The 18409-nt window shown below is 43.7% G+C and overlaps 1 protein-coding gene across 1 annotated transcript; it reads right to left on the minus strand.

Moving 5' to 3' along the window:
* Window positions 1-4668: 4668 nt before the first annotated feature.
* On the minus strand, window positions 4669-13794 carry LOC308577751 (vomeronasal type-2 receptor 26-like). Its single transcript, XM_081178183.1, has 6 exons — window positions 13523-13794; window positions 11672-11963; window positions 8602-9405; window positions 7671-7898; window positions 6001-6127; window positions 4669-5708 (listed from the first exon to the last, which is right to left on the minus strand). Exons 1-6 carry the CDS (start codon window positions 13744-13746, stop codon window positions 4810-4812), a joined length of 2574 nt encoding a protein of 857 aa, XP_081034309.1. The 5' UTR covers window positions 13747-13794; the 3' UTR covers window positions 4669-4809.
* Between the last annotated feature and the right edge of the window lie 4615 nt (window positions 13795-18409).

Below are 18409 nucleotides of genomic sequence, written 5' to 3' on the forward strand. Positions count from 1 at the left end.
GGTGGGACAGTCAGGGATGGACAACAGCCAGATGAAGGAGTCCCAGCCGTGAATCCCAGGCATCCTAACCCCTTTTAAAATGTGGGGGGAGTTCAGAGGCTGTGATTGGGTTGTTGTTTTTATTTTGATTATACATATTGTGGTTTTATATTTTGATTTTGCTCTCTGAACCGCCCAGAGGCCTCCAGGGAGAGAGCGGTATATAGATTCAACAAGTAAATAAATATGAAGGAATAAATGGGGAATGCTGAGAATCCTCAGTACTGTGAACAGGATACCTGGTGGTGGGATCTTGTTTCCTGGAGGCTGCTGGAGACAGAGACTGGTGGAGCCTGCGATGGGGAGGGTTTTCTCAAGCCCATCTCTGGCCGCTTTGGGTGGGTCTGGGCTGCTTGATTCCTGCCGCTCCCTTCTGGTTCTCTCCCTGAAGGGAAGTAGCAGCTTGGTGGCTTCAAAGCCACTTCAAGTGAATTTCCACCCCATCTTTGAAAGGCTTCTCCAACAGAGGGAAGCTCTCTGGGGTTGGTTGAGGGGAGAAAGGTTGCTCTGAACTTTCGGCTCTCCCTTCCCCTTCGACATGTTCTGCAGAAGGAGATCTTCTGTTGCACATGGAGTCAACTTGCTCCTGGTCTTTGAGCAGAAACTTCTCTACTTGTAAACAATTGCGTGTGCAGAAGCCAGGTGTGACGGAAAAGTTGGTTCCATAAGTAGTTCTTATTTACTTTTTTCTCCTGCCAGGAAATGGTGAAAGAACGGCAGCCTCTGATTGGCTGTGGTTCCAGGAGGGAGAGTTTAAAAAGAGAGGCGTTGGAGGGAGACAGGGAGTTGGGCTGTTGAGGGTGGTGTGGTTGGTTGAGTTGAGCTGGTTGAGGAAGGAGGTTGGGAGTTAGGTAGGGAGATAGGATAGGAGTCAGGTTGATATACAAAGAGTGTTGAGGAGGCCGAGTTGGTTCTGGAGAAAACGTCCACTCCACTGTACAGTGAAGGACTGAGTGTAGTGTCTGAGTGTAGTGTCCTGCGGGAGTAATAGGACCAGATCTTGCTGGGAGACTGAGGCTGAGACAGAAGTAGGAGCTGAGGTCTACTTAGGTCTCAAACTAGTCTGGAGGGGAGAGACTCTTCTGAGGAAAGAAGAGACCTCCAAAACCCGGTGAAGGAAGGGTGTGTGTGGGGTGAACCCTTAAGACTGCTACTGAAAGTCCCTCAGGAGCTGGATTTGTTAAAGGGGTGGGTAACTGAAGGAAAAGAGGGACGCGGGTGGTGCTGTGGTCTAAACCAAAGAGCCTAGGGCTTGCCTAGGTCGGCGGTTCGAATCCCCGCGACGGGGTGAGCTCCCGTTGCTCGGTCCCTGCTCCTGCCAACCTAGCAGTTCGAAAGCACGCCAAAGTGCAAGTAGATAAATAGGTACTTCTCCAGTGGGAAGGTAAATGGCACTTCCATGCACTGCTCTGGTTCTCCAGAAGCAGCTTAGTCATGCTGGCCACATGACCTGCGGACAAACTCTGGCTCCCTCGGCCAATAAAGCGAGATGAGTGCAGCAACCCCAGAGTCGTCCGCGACTGGACTTAACTGTTAGGGGTCCCTTTACCTTTTACTGAAGGAAAGTACCGCCTTAGAAAGGAACCAAACTATAAAGCTCAAACCTGTGAAAACGAATTGAAGTGAACTAGCCTATTATTACTGAAGTAACCTAAGTTTCTCCACTTGTATTATACTACCTGGTTTTAAAATAAATCTTTATTGTTATTTTAAAAACATCGGCTTGAGACTCCAGCTCACTGGTTATCCCCCACACCTAGGTCCCCCACAGAATACTCTGGGATAGTTAGCATTGGTTTTAAGGGTGGTTCAGTGAGGTGGGGGCAATATATGTAAGAAAGAGCAGGTACTTCGGCGCGAGTGGAAACTGAGGGGCCAAGCCCGTTGCACCAGGCTAGCATTCTAGCAGTTTTATTATTCTTTATCCATCTATTTATTAGTATTTACTCCTTACTTACTTACTTACTCACTCATTTCATTTGTTTCATAAAATCCACGTATCACACGGTTAGGCCAATCACTCCCAAAGCGCTTTACATAAAGATAAGGCAGGACAATCATAAAAAAGTTTACAAACTTACTTCAGAACATACAAAAAGTTAAAATAATAAAACAAACTCAAATTACCTCAACTTCCTAAGAATCTGGATCTTTCCTTAATAAAAATATATTTTAAAAAAATTAAATTTAATAAAGTCTCCATAGATATTCCAAAACACTTTTCTTCTTATACAATTTGTAAAAATAAATACATAATTTCTTCGTGACTCCCCACCTCTCCTTTCTCGATGTTTGTTTTTATTACTCCTTTTTATCAGATGTTTTAAAATATATATGCTTTTATTATGTAAGCCCCTATGTCGTATTTCAATAATCCTCTGCCTTTGACTTCATGTATGGATGATGGTTTGACAGATAATATATCCATGGTCTCCATTCTTCCTTAAATAATCCATCATTTTGGATGGTAATTTTAGCAGGTAATTTCACCATTTCAGCATTTTCCACCAGTTTCATAAGCCATTCCTCTTTGGTGGGGAACTCTTTCCATTTCTGTGCATATAAAGTTCTAGCTGCTGTGGTTGCACACATACATAAACTAGTCAGCTTTCTTAGGACCTTTATTTATTAATTTTATATTGTACCCTTCATTGGAATTCTACAGGTTGAATTGCTATAAGACTAAGAGCTTAGTAAGCTTTCCACCAATTTGAAGTGTTGAAAGTTTAAGTAGGATGCAATCTTGGCTAATTAACCTATTCTAAATGCTTCTTCAGTGGCTGTTCTGTCAAATATTTTCACTTGCCCATCTGATCTTGGTTTTGCTCTATAAATGGGGACCTGAATGGGAGGAACCAGAGCTGGAGGAGGATGCCTTCCAAAAGTTAAAATAATAAAGCAGAATGAAATTACCTCAACTTCCTAAGAATCTGGGTAAATGCTTTCTTTACTACATTTTTTTTTTAAAAAATAATTATTAAGTCTCCACAGATATTCCAATCACTTGTCTTCGCATACAGTTTAAAACAACCCCCCCCCTCAATTTCTTCTTGACTCCCCCCCTTCTCTATGCTGGTTTTTATTACTTCTTTTTATCAGATGTTTTAAAAAACATGTTTTTATTATCGAAGCCCCAATGTCGTATTTCAGTCACCCGCTGCTTATATTTCAAATCCTGCCTTTGACTTCATATATGGATGATAGTTTGACAAATATCAATGGTCTCCATTCTTCCTGAAAAGATTCATCCTCATGTCCTCTTAGTTTAGCAGGTAATTTCACCATTTCAGCATATTCCCCCAGTTTCATAAGCCAATCCTCCCTCTTTCCACTTCTGTGCATATAAAGTTCTAGCTGCTGTGGTTGCATACATAAATAACCCACTCAGCTTTCTTGGGACCTTAATTATTAAATTTATATAGGAGCCTTCATTGGATTGCTACAGGTTGAATTGCTATAAGAATAAGTGTTTAGTAAAGACTCTCCTCCTGGAAGAGAGGGGAGTGGTTGTGGGCGGGAGCCCGAGCCACGCCTCTAGCGGGGGGCATTAGCCCCCTGCCTCCCACTCACCTGGCTGGCTCCCACGCCCATCCACAGGCACCCAACCAGGTGCCTCCGAGGGGGCATGTACAGCAGCCTAAATGTTGTGGCGCCAGCCCCTCCTCGGCCTCACTCTTTGCCGTCCCGTCGCGATTCACCCACCCTCCACTCCCTTTGAGCTCAGGGTCTTCGTTTTCCTTGGCCTTGCTATGGACCTTAGGTTGGTCACCCTGGTTGTCCGGGGGGGCTGGTAGGAATTTTTCCATTTGGCATTAGGCTTTTTGGTTTTTTCGCCTACCTCGTAGCGATCATCACAACTTTCGTGGTATTAGTGGGTAGGTTAGGCATTGGAATAATGTGTTGTGGTGTGTTGAAGGGCTAGGTGTGGCCAACGCCTATGCCTTCAATTTTTGGGTATTCCGTTAAAGGAATCTGGCGGTCGTGTATTCTGTCCGATGCCTGCTCTTAAAAGGTTTGGCAGGCAGAGAATCCAACTATCTGGCATCGTCTCATTGATTCCCTCCAATGCTAAACTTGTTGCTGGCTCACTCGTAATCTGGTGATCCACTCAACATCAGTGCACAATGTGTCATATCCTGGACAACGCAATAAAATCCATTGTACTCCAGTCAAGGCTTGGCTAAGGTCAGTTGCTACTCTTTGGAACAGGGAGCAGAGCTTACACAATACAGAAATTAAACCAGCAGACTACGGAAGAGAACTTAAATGAATTTCTCAATTTATTAATATACAAAGTTTAGGAGAATGAAATGATGTGAAGTGAACTTCTGAATGATTCAGTATACCGGTAGCAAATGGAGCACAGGTATTTAAATATCTAGAAATGACATAACTAGAAAGTATTGTTGAATATCAGAATTGATATGGTTAATAGCAAAGCAAACAGACCAAAAAACCTAATTCCTATCTCCCTCTCTATCTTGTTGTGAGATAAATATAAGTTCCCAAAACACAAAATTATTAAAAGATAATAGATTACAAACTACGGGCAGTACACCAGGACTCATTGTAGTTGTGGGCAAAGCAAGGTAGCAAAACATTTCCTCCCATCTTCCTGTTTATGTGAACAGAACTACATAAAAGTTGGGCTAAGAAGGAACACAATCTCTTTCACAGATGAAGAATGAGCAACATGGATGAGCAGGTGTGTTTCCTTTATGCACTTCTGGACATCAGGAACATGGAATGTTTTAAGAATCATATGTCCCCTTAATTTCTGGTTGTCAGGTGCTCCTTTGTGTTCAGATCAGGCCTCAGCACAATCATGTAGCACTTGGGAAGGAAGATGCAGCCCAGAAGCCCAGCGCTGGAGGCCAACATAGAGAAGATCTGCACGGCCACCATGTACTTGCCCTTGGTGCTCAGGTAGGGGGGCACAAAAGACACCCAAACACTGCAGAAGACCAGCATGCTGAAGGTGATCAGCTTGGCTTCGTTGAAGGAGCCGGGCAGCTTCCTGGCTAGGAAAGCCACCGTGAAGCAGGTGGCAGCCAAGAAGCCCAGGTAGCCGAGGGCAACGTAGAACATGGTCACAGACCCTTCGTTGCATTGCAGGAGGATCTCTTCCACCTGGGAGCGCATGTCGGGCTCTGGGAATGGGGGAGAAGAGCCCAGCCAGATGGTGCAGATGAGAACTTGCCCCCCAGAACAGGAGATGACAATGGAGTTGGCCAGACTCTTGCCCAGCCATCTCCTCACCCTGTTCCCGGGCTTTGTGGCCAGGAAGGCCAGCACCACCGTGATGGTCTTTGCCAAGACAGAAGAAACAGCAACTGAGAAGATGATGCTGAAGGCCGTTTGTCGGAGAAGGCAGGTCTCTTTCCTTGGGCGCCCGATGAAGAGGAAGGAGGACAGAAAGGAAAGCAGGAGGGAGACGAGCAGGATGTAGGAGAGGTCCCGGTTGTTGGCTTTGACTATGGGAGTTTCCTTGTATTTAATGAAGATTCCCAACACAATTCCTGCTGTTATAGATAAAAAGAGGGCAACGGAAGCTAACACCATTCCCAAATATTCTTTATAAGCCAGGAAGATGATAATCTTGGGGACACATTTATCTCTGTCCTTGTTTGAATGGTGATCTTCTGCGCATTTGGTGCAATGTTCTGAATCTGGGGAAGAGAAAAAGAGTAGCTGCAGCATCACTTGCATCCCTAATGATCTATGCTCTATTACGTTTTGAAGAACTCTATTATGTTTTGAAGAAATCCTAGAGATTTCTTCCTTATGATCATTCCTTTCAACTCTCTTCCAGGATGTAATGAAGGCGATTAATCCTAAAGAAACTGAGGAAGGAGCCACATTCCACAATGTCTCCAGAATTCTCGCAAAAAGTGGGTGAGACTGGATTTCTGCCCTGTGTTTACTCTCTCCAGAAATACCTTCCCCCTTGGAGTCACCCACCTTCCTGGGCGGAGAAGGTCCCTTCCGCACACCGAGCACATGCATAGCAGCAAACGGGCTGTCCTTCTAGAACCACCTTGGCATATCCAGGTCGACATCTTTCTGTACACCTGGAACGAGGTACGGTCTAACCAGGAAGACAAGAAGGTGCAACAAAGAGGAACAGTTAGGAGTATTTGTGGGTATGTAATTCACTCATAGGGACGCGGGTGGCACTCTGGGTAAAACCACAGATCCTAGGGCTTGCCGATCAGAAGGTCGGCGGTTTGAATCCCCACGACGGGTGAGCTCCCGTTGCTCAGTCCCTGCTCCTGCCTACCTAGCAGTTTGAAAGCACGTCAAAAGTGCAAGTAGATAAATAGGCGGGAAGGTAAACAGAGATTCCGGGCACTGCTCTGGTTCGCCAGAAGCGGCTTAGTCATGCTGGCTACATGACCCGGAAGCTGTACGCCGGCTCCCTTGGCCAATAAAGCGAGATGAGCACCGCAACCCCAGAGTCGGCCACGACTGGACCTAATGGTCAGGGGTCCCGTTACCTTTACCTTAATTCACACCTAGAGTGAATTTAAACGGATCTCTGGACTGCAGCCTTTGACCCCTCATCAGGGTCCTTTCAACCCCCCACTGACCATTGGGGCGAACAGAATATCTTGTTCTTCATAATTATTTCAGGACAACTGAGGTTTGCGCCACAGAACTCTGTTTCCTCTTCTCCGTTTACCTGCTTCCCTGCTTAATAAATCTTCAAAGAAAATGGCAATGGAGTCTGAAATGTGATTTCCCCAAAGTTCAGAATAAGGTTTTGAAAGTTGTTAATATAAAAGAGTGTTCTTCTTTTATGCTAAATTTTTTCCTTTGTGTTTTTCTTTTTTTATTTTTCTGTTTTGATTTTCGATGCTTGTTTGTTTTTTCTGATTTTTGTTGATTTTTGTTGATGTTAACTTTTTGGAAAATTCTAATAAAATATTATTATAAAAAAAAACAAAGTTCAGGATTCTGATAATCTCTCATCCACTAATAAAGACAAATTTAATATGACTTTTCCAAATATTGGTTTCCCTCACTCTTTTCTTGAGGCAAGCAAGGTTTCCTCTTGTTGCTGATGTATTTCCCTAGTTTTTAGTTTAAATGTCATTTCTTAACATTAACCTTACATTACAAAAAATTTTAATTTCTCCTCCTTCACCAACAGCTGTGCATTTCTCAATTCCTGCACATACAATAGTGTAACATTTGCAACATCTACAAGTGAGCTTACTCCACAAATTAAAAAATCCACAATAAATCAGTAATTATCATTTCTAAAATAAATTACTTTCCATCCTTCTGCTTGTATGAAAGCCCAATAGTTCACTTTTACTAGGGGCTTTCCCTTTTCTTCTTATCTACGTAGTCCATTCGGTTAAAGATTCTGTCCAGAATTCTTAAATTCTCAGTCTGGCTCGGAAATAGATGGTGTCTTCTCTGAGGACCTCTGGGCTCTATCCTTTCTTTGAGCACCCCAAATCCCCCTCCTATCTCAGCTGCTGTGGAAAGAAGGAGTGGTGGTTGCAGCTGCTATTGAGGGTCAAGACACCATTGGTCAACCTGATATGGTCATTTTTCAGCGGTTGTTTAAGGAAAAACATAGTAATCATCTCCTAGCCTTCTCCCTCTGTGATTTGCCCTACCTTATTGAATTTCTTGTTCCACTGAATGGCTTCTGGGTTAATGGTGAACTTTATGCCAGCAGACGTCTCTCTCCTTATATTCCCAATTTTCACAAGGTCACGAGACTTATTGGGAAACATCACCCAGTTCATAATATTGAAGTCCGCTGGTAGCTCCCAGTTCTCATCCAAGCACAGCCTGCCTCTGGAAGTATTCAAACACCGGATTTCTCTTAAGAAAGGATGAAGCTGGAATCACAGGGGAAAGCACCAGCACTGAGAAACCTTGAATCCAAGATGGATATCTCAGTCCTACTCACTTCAACCTCTTCTGATTTGGGGCCTGCGTGTATCTCATGTAGACTGGAATTCCTATTCAGCCATTTTTATTACTACAGACCCTGCAAGTGCTCCAATTTTCCAGGGATGTCCCTGAATTAGAGACAGTTTGTCATTTGATCCCAGAATTTCCCACTTTTCCTTAGAATGTCCCTATTTTCGTTGGAGAAATGTTGGTGGATGTGGAGTTATTCAACCCACAAGCCGTCTAATCCTATATTGGGAATTTTTAATATGTTTAATATTTTAGTATGAATTTCTTTATGTTGGGAGCTGCCCAGAGTGCTGAGGCAACTGAAGAAGATGTGTAAACAGTGCTCTTTTTCTAGAAATGAAGGTGCCGGAACTCACCATGAACACCTCCCTTTGAGAATGGCAATGGCACCCACCTGAGAGGTGCCAAAACTGAGTTTCAATGAGTTCCGCCTTTAAAAAACTCTGGTTATCAACAGTAAAATTATCGTTATGGGACGTCTCTATTTTCATCAGAGAAACGTTGTGCTGTATGCTACTATTACTAGTACTAATAGTAACTATGATATTTTGCAGGTCTATCCACAGTCAAGATCAGCATCTGTGTGGACTGCAGTTTGCAAAAGGGGGAAGGAAATACCTGCCACGGCTGTAGCCTTTGGGGTCCCCATTGCTCTCCTTCCTCCCCCATCAGCCTCCTCTGGGATCTAGATGAAAGCGAAGCATGCAAGGCCTGAGCCACAGCTTGAACATTGATGTAAGTGCCATAGCTGTCTTGGGACAGGGCTCTGTCATGCTCCTCTTGGGGCAATGGCTGCAGTTTCTCCTCCTCTCTGCATCTTACCCTGCCTTTCATGGACAACAAATGCTTTGAATATGAACACTGAAATGCTTGATTCAAATAATCCAGAAGACTGGTCTGCCATTTGTAACCTTTGCTGCTCCTTATTCCAGTCTGAATTGCAAAGGACAGAGAACCATGGAGGTGCTGGAACATATCTGGAGGGAGGTGAAAGCCAATTCTGATTTCTAGCAAAGCTGTTGTGATCCAGACTTTCACCCCTATTTCCTTCTCATATACCATGTTTATTGCCATGAGTGCTACAATACCCAGTGCATTGGTTATATAGGAAACAAATACCCCAACTTGTCTCCATAGGAAAAAAGGTTCCCCAGGCCTGATAGATTGATTTACATCATTTTCTGGTACGATTTTTGATAAAGCAATGCAGATCCCTTTGCTGAGCATCAGAGGTTTCACAGCGCTCAGAAATCTTTCTCCACTGTCATTGTCTGGAGTGAAGAGGCCAATCCACGTCCATCCAAAATACAGGAGCAATTCAACAATCCCCTGGTACTGACTTTCCTCTTTGGGAGTCATCCGGTAGACAAAAGGGAACAGGGTTTTACCTTTTAGAACCTGGGCAGTGAAGCCATAACTGATCTAGCAAGGAAAGCAAAAGATCAGCAATTTATTTTATTTTCATCATAACGGGTATTTAATCATATGAAATGACTGATATCTAAATCTCTGCTGGCTGAGGCTGATGGGAGTTTTAGTCTGAAACATCTGGGGGTGTCAAGTTGGTGAAGGCTCAGATTTGAAAAAGGGATGTTGGATCCATAGCTCAGGATTTTCCCATTTTTAAAAATATCCCTGCTTGACCTATCCAAAGAGAAAGTAGAATTCTACACAGTTGAAATTCTCTTTCCCTCCATGCTCTCCCACTACTTACCTGTGGGATTTTGTAGATGCCTGACAAGGCTGAAATCATTCTTGAGATGACAGTATTGCCTCCTTCAAGAACAGCCAGCAGGTGATTCTGTTCTCCACAGTGATAACTGGGAATATTGCATCCACTGCCTGCAAGCAGCTCTATTTTTTTTTATAAAATATTTATTAAAGGTTTTAAACAGTACAAAAAACTTCACCTTCACAGCCAATAAGAAAGAAAAACACCATCACAATCAATCAAAAAAACCAAAAAAGACAAGAAAAACATACAAAGCGTACAAAAAAGCAAAAAAGGCATTAAAAAACATAGAAAAAAAGGTTCAATTTCTTAAATGTTATTTCCATAACCCTTTTTCTTGACTCCCTCACATCTCCCTTTTCAGTTTTTCCATTTACAAAATCTTATTCAGCAATACTTCACCTTTTTTCAAATCTTATTTTATATTATACATTTCAGCTATTATGTCTCCAATTTTTCCCTTTTATTATCAATTATTTGAGCTTGACATAATATTTTACCTTTGTTCTTATAAGCCAATTTTGCATACTCCTTTCAAATATATCACTGATGCCACGTTATCTTTATATCCTGCATCATTCTAACATTCATACAGTTTATAATACTTTTGCAAATAATCCTTAAATTTCTTCCAGTCCTCTTCCACTGTCTCTTCCCCCAGGTCTCGGATTCTGCCAGCCATTTCTGCCAATTCCATGTAGTCTATCAGTTGCGTCTGCCATTCTTCCAGAGTGGGCAGATCTTCTGTCTTCCAGTACTTTGCGATAAGTATTCTTGCTGCTGTTGTCGCATACATAAAGAAAGTTCTGTCCTTCTTTGGCACCATTTGGCTGACAATGCCCAGGAGAAAGGCCTCTGGTTTCTTCAGGAAGGTATATTTAAATACCTTTTTTAGTTCATTATAGATCATTTCCCAGAAGGCCTTAACCTTTGGGCACGTCCACCAAAGGTGAAAGAATGTTCCTTCAGTCTCTTTATATTTCCAACACTTATTGTCTGGCAAATGGTATATTTTTGCAAGCTTGACTGGGGTCATGTACCACCTGTATATCATTTTCATAATATTTTCTTTCAAGGCATTACATGCCGTGAATTTCACACCGGTGGTCCATAACCGTTCCCAGTCAGCAAACATAATATTATAGCCAATGTCTTGCGCCCATTTTATCATAGCTGATTTAACCGTTTCATCCTGAGTATTCCATTTTAACAGCAAGTTATACATTCTTGAAAGTACCTTGGTTTTAGGTTCTAACAGTTCTGTTTCTAATTTTGATTTTTCCACTTGGAAGCCTGTTTTTTTGTCCTTATTAAAGACCTCCCTGATCTGACCATAATGTAACCAATCTCGCGCTTTGTCCTTCAATTTCTCAAAACTCTGCAGTTTCCATATGTCTCCATCTTTTTCTACTATCTCCCAATATTTTGGCCAGTTGGCCTTCATATTGAGTCTTTTCTGAGCCTTAGCTTCCATTGGTGACAACCACCTTGGGGTCTTACTTTCTAATAAATCTTTGTATCTTGTCCAGACAGTTCCCCGCAAGGCTCCCCACGCAAGGCTTCCCACGCTGCGGATAGCAGCCTGCCGCCCCACAGGGGGGGGGCGCCCTGAAGCAGAGCGCCCCCCGCGCCAGGCAGACATCCGCAGTGTGGGGAGCCTTGCAGGAGTTCCCCGCAAGGCTCCCCACGCTGCGGATAGTAGCCTGCCGCCCCGCAGGGGGGGGCGCCCTGATGCAGAGCGCCCCTCGCGCGGGGCAGACATTGGCCAGCCCCACAAACTCGGGGGACAGCAGGGAGGTGCAGCGCCGCCATCCCGCTGTTCCTCGACCTGGTTCTGTTTCCCCGACCTGCTTTTGAGGGGGAAATAAAGGAAAAAAAATTTTCCTTTATTTCCCCCCCAAAAAACTAGGTGCGTCCTATGGGACGGAGCGTCCTATGGGACGAAAAATACGGTACCTGTGGGATTTTGTAGATGCCTGACAAGGCTGAAATCATTCTTGAGATGAAAGTGTTGCTTCTTTCAAGAACAGCCAGCAGGTGATTCTGTTCTCCACAGTGATAATTGGGAATATTGCATCCACTGCCTGCAAGCAGCTCTAGCATGGCGTCCGAAGTCATCCTTGCATCGAAATAGTTCTCATAGATGTTGTAGCCCAGGGTGATGTTGGTTAAGAGCCTGAAATCCTGGTTGATCTCTTGGATGGTGAACAGGAAAGACAACATGTGCCAGTGGAACCTAGTTCCGTCCCTGCAATAAATGAATTATTTAAAAAGAGTAAAACTGATATTCATATGAATGGGAGGGAGGAAGCATTATATGATCCACAAAGATTAGTATTTATTTATCCTTTTACATTAATATCAAACCATTTACAGACTGGTATAGAATTAAAATTTGCAGATCTCTGCTCCATGACAGGAGCTTTGATGCAAACAGCACACAGAGCTGTTCAACAGTGGAAGAGACTCCCTCCGAAGGTGACCATGTGTCATGGATGCTTCAGGTGAGATTCCTTCAGTTTCCTTCCATCTCTACAACCCAAAGATTCTTTTCTACTATGGTTTTATGAGTAAGAAATGAAGGTGCCCCTCAAAATGTGTGATATACTGGGAAGTTGCTGCAAGGGCTGCTTTTGCTGCAGTGGTCTTTGGCTTCTACCAAGGGGCAAGACTATAGGTAGATAAGAGACCATTTGATTGAAGGAGGAGAAGCACCAAATACCTCAGTCCCCTTTTAGTTACAAATGAGGCCTGGTGGCTTTCAGGTTTGAGTGTGTGGTAAAATCTTTAATTTTGCCCACGTTTGGATCAGTGACTCCACTAATGAGGACACACCCTTGTCTGTATTCTTTTATATAATCATTTTATTTGAAGCATATCGTTCCACCCATAAAAATCCACCCATTTTCAAGTGTTTCTTAAAACGCTTCTAATTATTTTTTAAAAGACAGTGACAGAAAGGAAAAAGTGCTGAGATTGGAGGAGGAAACCTTTAATGTAGCCCATGGTGGGCTGTAGGTCTCCTGTGGTATTGTGTCAAGAGAACTGGGCTAAGGTTGTTCACAAATGATACGAATAGAATAAACAAAAAATAATTTTGGCAGCTTGGAAATTGCTTGAGTTTCATGCCTCCCTCTGGGATAGGAAACAGGTACCTATGGATTCTAAGTGAAGAAATATCAAACATCTCACTACTTAGAAATGAGGCCAGTTGTGTATGTGAAAAAAGGAATAATTCCTTTTCACATTTTAGAGACCTGACTCCACGAACAAGGAAGTCTCCTGATTCATATTATTTTATTCATCATTTCAATTAAAGTACATCTTTTCTGCTCTTCAGCCACCAAACGTCACCCAGAGGATCTTAAATTCCATTTCTAAAACTGTAGCATTCCCTAACAACAGTTTCTGAATTGTCCAAATGGAATAATATTGAATAAAACCCTTGAGCCTTGGGAATTGCCTGAGTTTCATGGCATCCTGCAGGTGGGAAAATTCAGTGCATCCTTTTGACTTCTGACCAGATTCATTGGCATCCTTGCATTCTACTAAAAGCAACACAGAATCAAAGGTAGGAGAGTGTTTCACTAAGGAAGACCCAGGGAACAAGGAAATGGGAGAGGTTTGGGTGGAATCTTTTACTGGACTCCCCAGCTCCCATCAGCCCCAGCCAGCAAGACCAATGGTCAGGGCAGGGTAGACCTGCAACATCAGCCCTTAGCTCCCCAGCCCTGAGAAAGGGGCTCTTTCCTTGATAAATAGGAACCACTAGAAGGACTGGAGAACCATGAAACTGTAAGTACATACCCTTCAGTGCTGGCAAAGGGTGTCTGAGAAAAGACGTATGGAGTTTCCTCATAAAAGCGTTTTGGAGATATGATCCCAGTGATGAGAAAGTGTCCAGGCCGGTAGTAATTGCAAGCATCCGTTTCATCCCTGACCAGATTCAAGGGGCATTTCGCCTTGTGGTTCCCGCAGACTCCAAAGGGCATCATGAGCAGCAGAAGCTGCAACAGGAGCAGGGATCTCATTCTGGCTCTGCCTCCTCCTCCTGTTCAGAGAAACAGACCAGGCAAGAAAGGAGGAGGAGTGGCGTTATATGTCAGGGATGTGTATACCTGTGAAGAGATCCAAGATTTAGGACCTCAAAGCCAAAGTGAGAGCATTTGGGTCAAAATTAAGGGAGAGAAGAATAACAGTGACCTCATTGTGGGAGTTTACTATAGATCCCCAAGCCAAACGGAGGACATAGATGATGCCTTCCTGGAACAGATGGCCAAGCATGCAAAAGGAAGGGAGATAGTAGTAATGGGGGACTTCAATTACCCGGATATTTGTTGGATGTCAAACTCAGCCAAGAGCATAAGGTCAAACAGATTCCTCACTGGCCTTGCAGACAACTTCATTGTCCAGAAAGTGGGAGGAGCAACAAGAGGAACAGCCATTTTAGATCTGGTCCTAACCAATGTTGATGACCTGGTTAGTGGGGTAGAAGTGGAAGGATCATTAGGCGCGAGTGATCATGCTCTTCTGAAGTTTACTATACAGCGGAAAGGAGCAGCCAAGCATACTAGGACTCAATTTCTTGACTTTAAGAAAGCCGACTTCATAAAACTTAGGGAAGTGCTGGGTGAGATCCCATGGACAGTAATACTAAAAGGAAAGGGAGTTCATGATGGCTGGGAGTTTGTTAAGAGGGATATAGTAAAAGCACAACTTCAGGCAATACCAATGAGACGGAAACATGGAAGGTGCCTAAAGAAGCCAGGGTGGCTATCTAAAGAACTTTTAACTGAGTTAAGATTAAAAAGAGTGACTAGTGGGGTGCCACAGGGTTCTGTCTTGGGCCCGGTCTTATTCAACATCTTTATCAACGACTTGGATGATGGACTCAAGGGCATCCTGATCAAATTTGCAGATGACACCAAACTGAGAGGGGTGGCTAACACTCCAGAGGACAGGATCACACTTCAAAACGACCTTGACAGATTAGAGAACTGGGCCAAAACAAACAAGATGAATTTTAACAGGGAGAAATGTAAAGTATTGCACTTGGGCAAAAAAAATGAGAGGCACAAATACAAGATGGGTGACACCTGGCTTGAGAGCAGTACATGTGAAAAGGATCTAGGAGTCTTGGTTGACCACAAACTTGACATGAGCCAACAGTGTGACGCGGCAGCTAAAAAAGCCAATGCAATTCTGGGCTGCATCAATAGGAGTATAGCATCTAGATCAAGGGAAGTAATAGTGCCACTGTATTCTGCTCTGGTCAGACCTCACCTGGAGTACTGTGTCCAGTTCTGGGCACCACAGTTCAAGAAGGACACTGACAAACTGGAACGTGTCCAGAGGAGGGCAACCAAAATGGTCAAAGGCCTGGAAACGATGCCTTATGAGGAACGGCTAAGGGAGCTGGGCATGTTTAGCCTGGAGAAGAGGAGGTTAAGGGGTGATATGATAGCCATGTTCAAATATATAAAAGGCTGTCACATAGAGGAGGGAGAAAGGTTGTTTTCTGCTGCTCCAGAGAAGCGGATACGGAGCAATGGATCCAAACTACAAGAAAGAAGATTCCACCTAAACATTAGGAAGAACTTCCTGACAGTAAGAGCTGTTTGACAGTGGAATTTGCTGCCAAGGAGTGTGGTGGAGTCTCCTACTTTGGAGGTCTTTAAGCAGAGGCTTGACAACCATATGTCAGGAGTGCTCTGGTGGTGTTTCCTGCTTGGCAGGGGGTTGGACTCGATGGCCCTTGTGGTCTCTTCCAACTCTATGATTCTAAGTGTGCAAATGTTTGTTATTTGAGAGAGGCTCTAAAAGAGACTTTTCCTCCCAAATGGTAAAATCCTGTATACGTGCTACTTGTGTTCTGAAAGGAGAATTACCCCTCTTCCCTCTATAGTTTAAGTGAGGAGGGTGATTTTGCTGCAACTTTTGAGTTTGTGAGTCTACATCCGTGTTCCAGCCTATTTCGGAATGTGCTGCGAAGTTAACCTAATGTTTCTGCTGCAAAAGCCTAGTTGAGCACAATGCTCTCTCAAGCTAAAATGCAGTGTATGTATTTCATTAAGCATATGCCTATGATAGTATGGTGTTCCTTCTAAGAAAAATATCTGAGTCCAGTTTTAACTTTGATTTGGACAGAAGTTATTGTAAGGCTCCTGGCATGAGTCTCTATAAGACTTCCTGGCCTCTTTTCTTAGAAATGCCCCCCCCCCTTGTTTCATTCTGTCTCTTTCAGGGTTTTTTTTCCTTCTCCTTCTTACTTTTGTGCCAGGTAAATTTACTCCCGAGTAAGCTTCCTTTAAAGGAAACTGCAAAGGGGGGGGGGGCATAGATTAGGCTTACTATTCCTCTGCAAGTTTAGGAAAAATTGTTCACTTTTGTATTCCTTTTAAATCAAATCTATGGCTGTTTTAACTTTTAAATCAAATCTATGGCTGTTTTAATTATGCTTTATAAGAGATCCTCTCCCTATCTTAGGAAAAATGCTCACTTCAATCTTCCGTTAAAGATCATTTCCCTAGGAACTTGCACTCTTTAGTCTAAGGAAGTAAACTCTCACTCAAACTAGCTTCCAGATCTGCTAAAAGGGTTCTGTATAAAGTTGGGTACTTTTATTTTCCTCTTCCTTAGTACATGATACATGATAGGAGCATGGCTTGTGATCTCTTCCCCAGTTGCGTCTGTGTACATAAGTAAGTGTGTGTCTCTCTGGTAGTACAAATCTTGCTATGAACCCTGTATTTTAGGGTTGGACTAGATGACCCCAGGGTCCCTTTCAACTCTCCCAATTTGTGGCTGTGTGGAGGGCCATGTGTCTGCAAGCATGTGATGAGTTGAAATTCAGCCCAGCTTTGCTCTTTGTTTTTAAAAGGTGAGAGGTGAAAACCGTGATGTTTTTGAAGCAGAGCTGGCAATATCAAGCATTTGAGTGATTACAGTGTTTATCATTTTGTCTATTATTTACAAAAATCAGACTTAAAAGTCTGTTCAAAGTCAACTACAAACACAATATGTGCAGTGTGCATAGGAATTCATTAATCCCCCCCCCAATAGTCCGGCCCACCACAAGGTCTAGGGACAGTGGACCGGCCCACGGCTCAAAAAGGTTGCAACTCCATCCCACTCCTACTTGCCTGCAAGCAGGAGCAGGCTAGGGTGGTCGTGGGGCGGCGCGTTGAACGGTATCCCCCCCCCCATGGTGATTTTCTTGTGTCAAAATGAGAGTTCCCCTAAACGTTTTTTAGAAAAAAAGCACTGCGTTATACCATAAAATTATATATCAATGGCAAGATAATTTTAATGAAGAATGTAAGGCAATAACTTTTATGAAGGATTATTTATCACAACAGAAGTCATACAGAAGAAGCGTGAAACACACAGAAAAACTGATATACAGGTTAAACTGCCAGGTTGGCACTTTGCGAGAAATAAGTGGGTTTTGGGTTGCAGTTTGGGCACTCGGTCTCTGGCCTAACCCTTCTACAACTGATCCGATTTCCCCTGTAAAAATACCAAACCATTTTATATGTAGCGGGAACTACAAGAATCATAGAATTGGAAGGGTCAACTAGTCCAACCCCCCTGCAATGAAGGAATCTCCACAAAAGCATCCATGAAATAGGGCCTCTCAGTGGAGCCTGTGAGCCAGGAGTGAATCCTCTTCCTTTCTTAAAATATTGTGTGGTTTTGTTTTGTTTTTATTTCCAAAGGAAAAAGCTATTTGTTTTTGCAGGCACTTTCTGGGACTTGAGTCTGTATTCATAAACAGTTATTTTGCAGCAAAAGGAGGATCTTACGCTCTGTTGCTTTTTCATCTCTGAATGTAGTCTAGGAGGAGGCAGGAGCCCTGAATGTGTGCTGCAACAGCAAGAAGGATGCTGGAGGAGGAAGCAGGAAGGGTGCGGGGTGAGTTCGGATTCGGAGAGGTGCCCAGCAGGGCTCGTAGGGCAACTATAGTGGCTTGGAAGAGCAGGAGGTAAAGACAAATTCAGTCAAGTGGTGATACAATTGAATGAGTGGTTTATCCAGTCATTTTAAAAAAAGTTATTTTTCTTAGGTTGCTTTTGGTTCAGTATTTATCTTGTAAGTTATCTGTTTGCATGCGTTTCCCGCTGAGCAGGAGGAGTACCCTTCCTGAGGGCCAGGGAACCCACAGCAGCCCTCCCTCGCCTCTGCAAGTCTGGTTTTATTTTTCTTCATTCAGCTGCCGGACAACCCAGCAGCCACAAAGTGCTGCTATGCAAGCAAGCCTTATACTGCCCTGCAAGGGGGATGCCTGGCCTGTCAGATGACAGTGAGAGTCGGTAGAGAAAGATGGGTTCTCCAGGTAGGAGGCCTAGAGGAGATGAGTGGCAATATTATTATTGTGAGGTGATGCTATTACAATTCCAAAGGGAATGTCGAGCAGGGAGGGAGGAGGAAGAGAGAGAGTGGAATTCAGGTGGAGACGGAAGCTGGAAGGAGGCTTGGAAAGGGAGTTTGAAGGGGGGGGCAGGTGAGAGTCGGTTGAGAGCGGTGGGTTCTAGAAGGGGGCCCGAGGGGAGGGGGCTGAAGCTGAGCTGGACTTAGAAGCAGCAGCACAGCCGCCATCGCTCTGAGCATGTGATTCTATGATCCTCTTACCTGCCAAGGAGGCAAAGCAGAAAAACCCAAAGACTCTTGCAAGACCAGACTGGGTGGGCTTTC

This window comes from Podarcis bocagei (assembly GCF_964188305.1).
Source record: "Podarcis bocagei genome assembly, chromosome: 18".
NCBI lineage: Eukaryota > Metazoa > Chordata > Lepidosauria > Squamata > Lacertidae > Podarcis > Podarcis bocagei.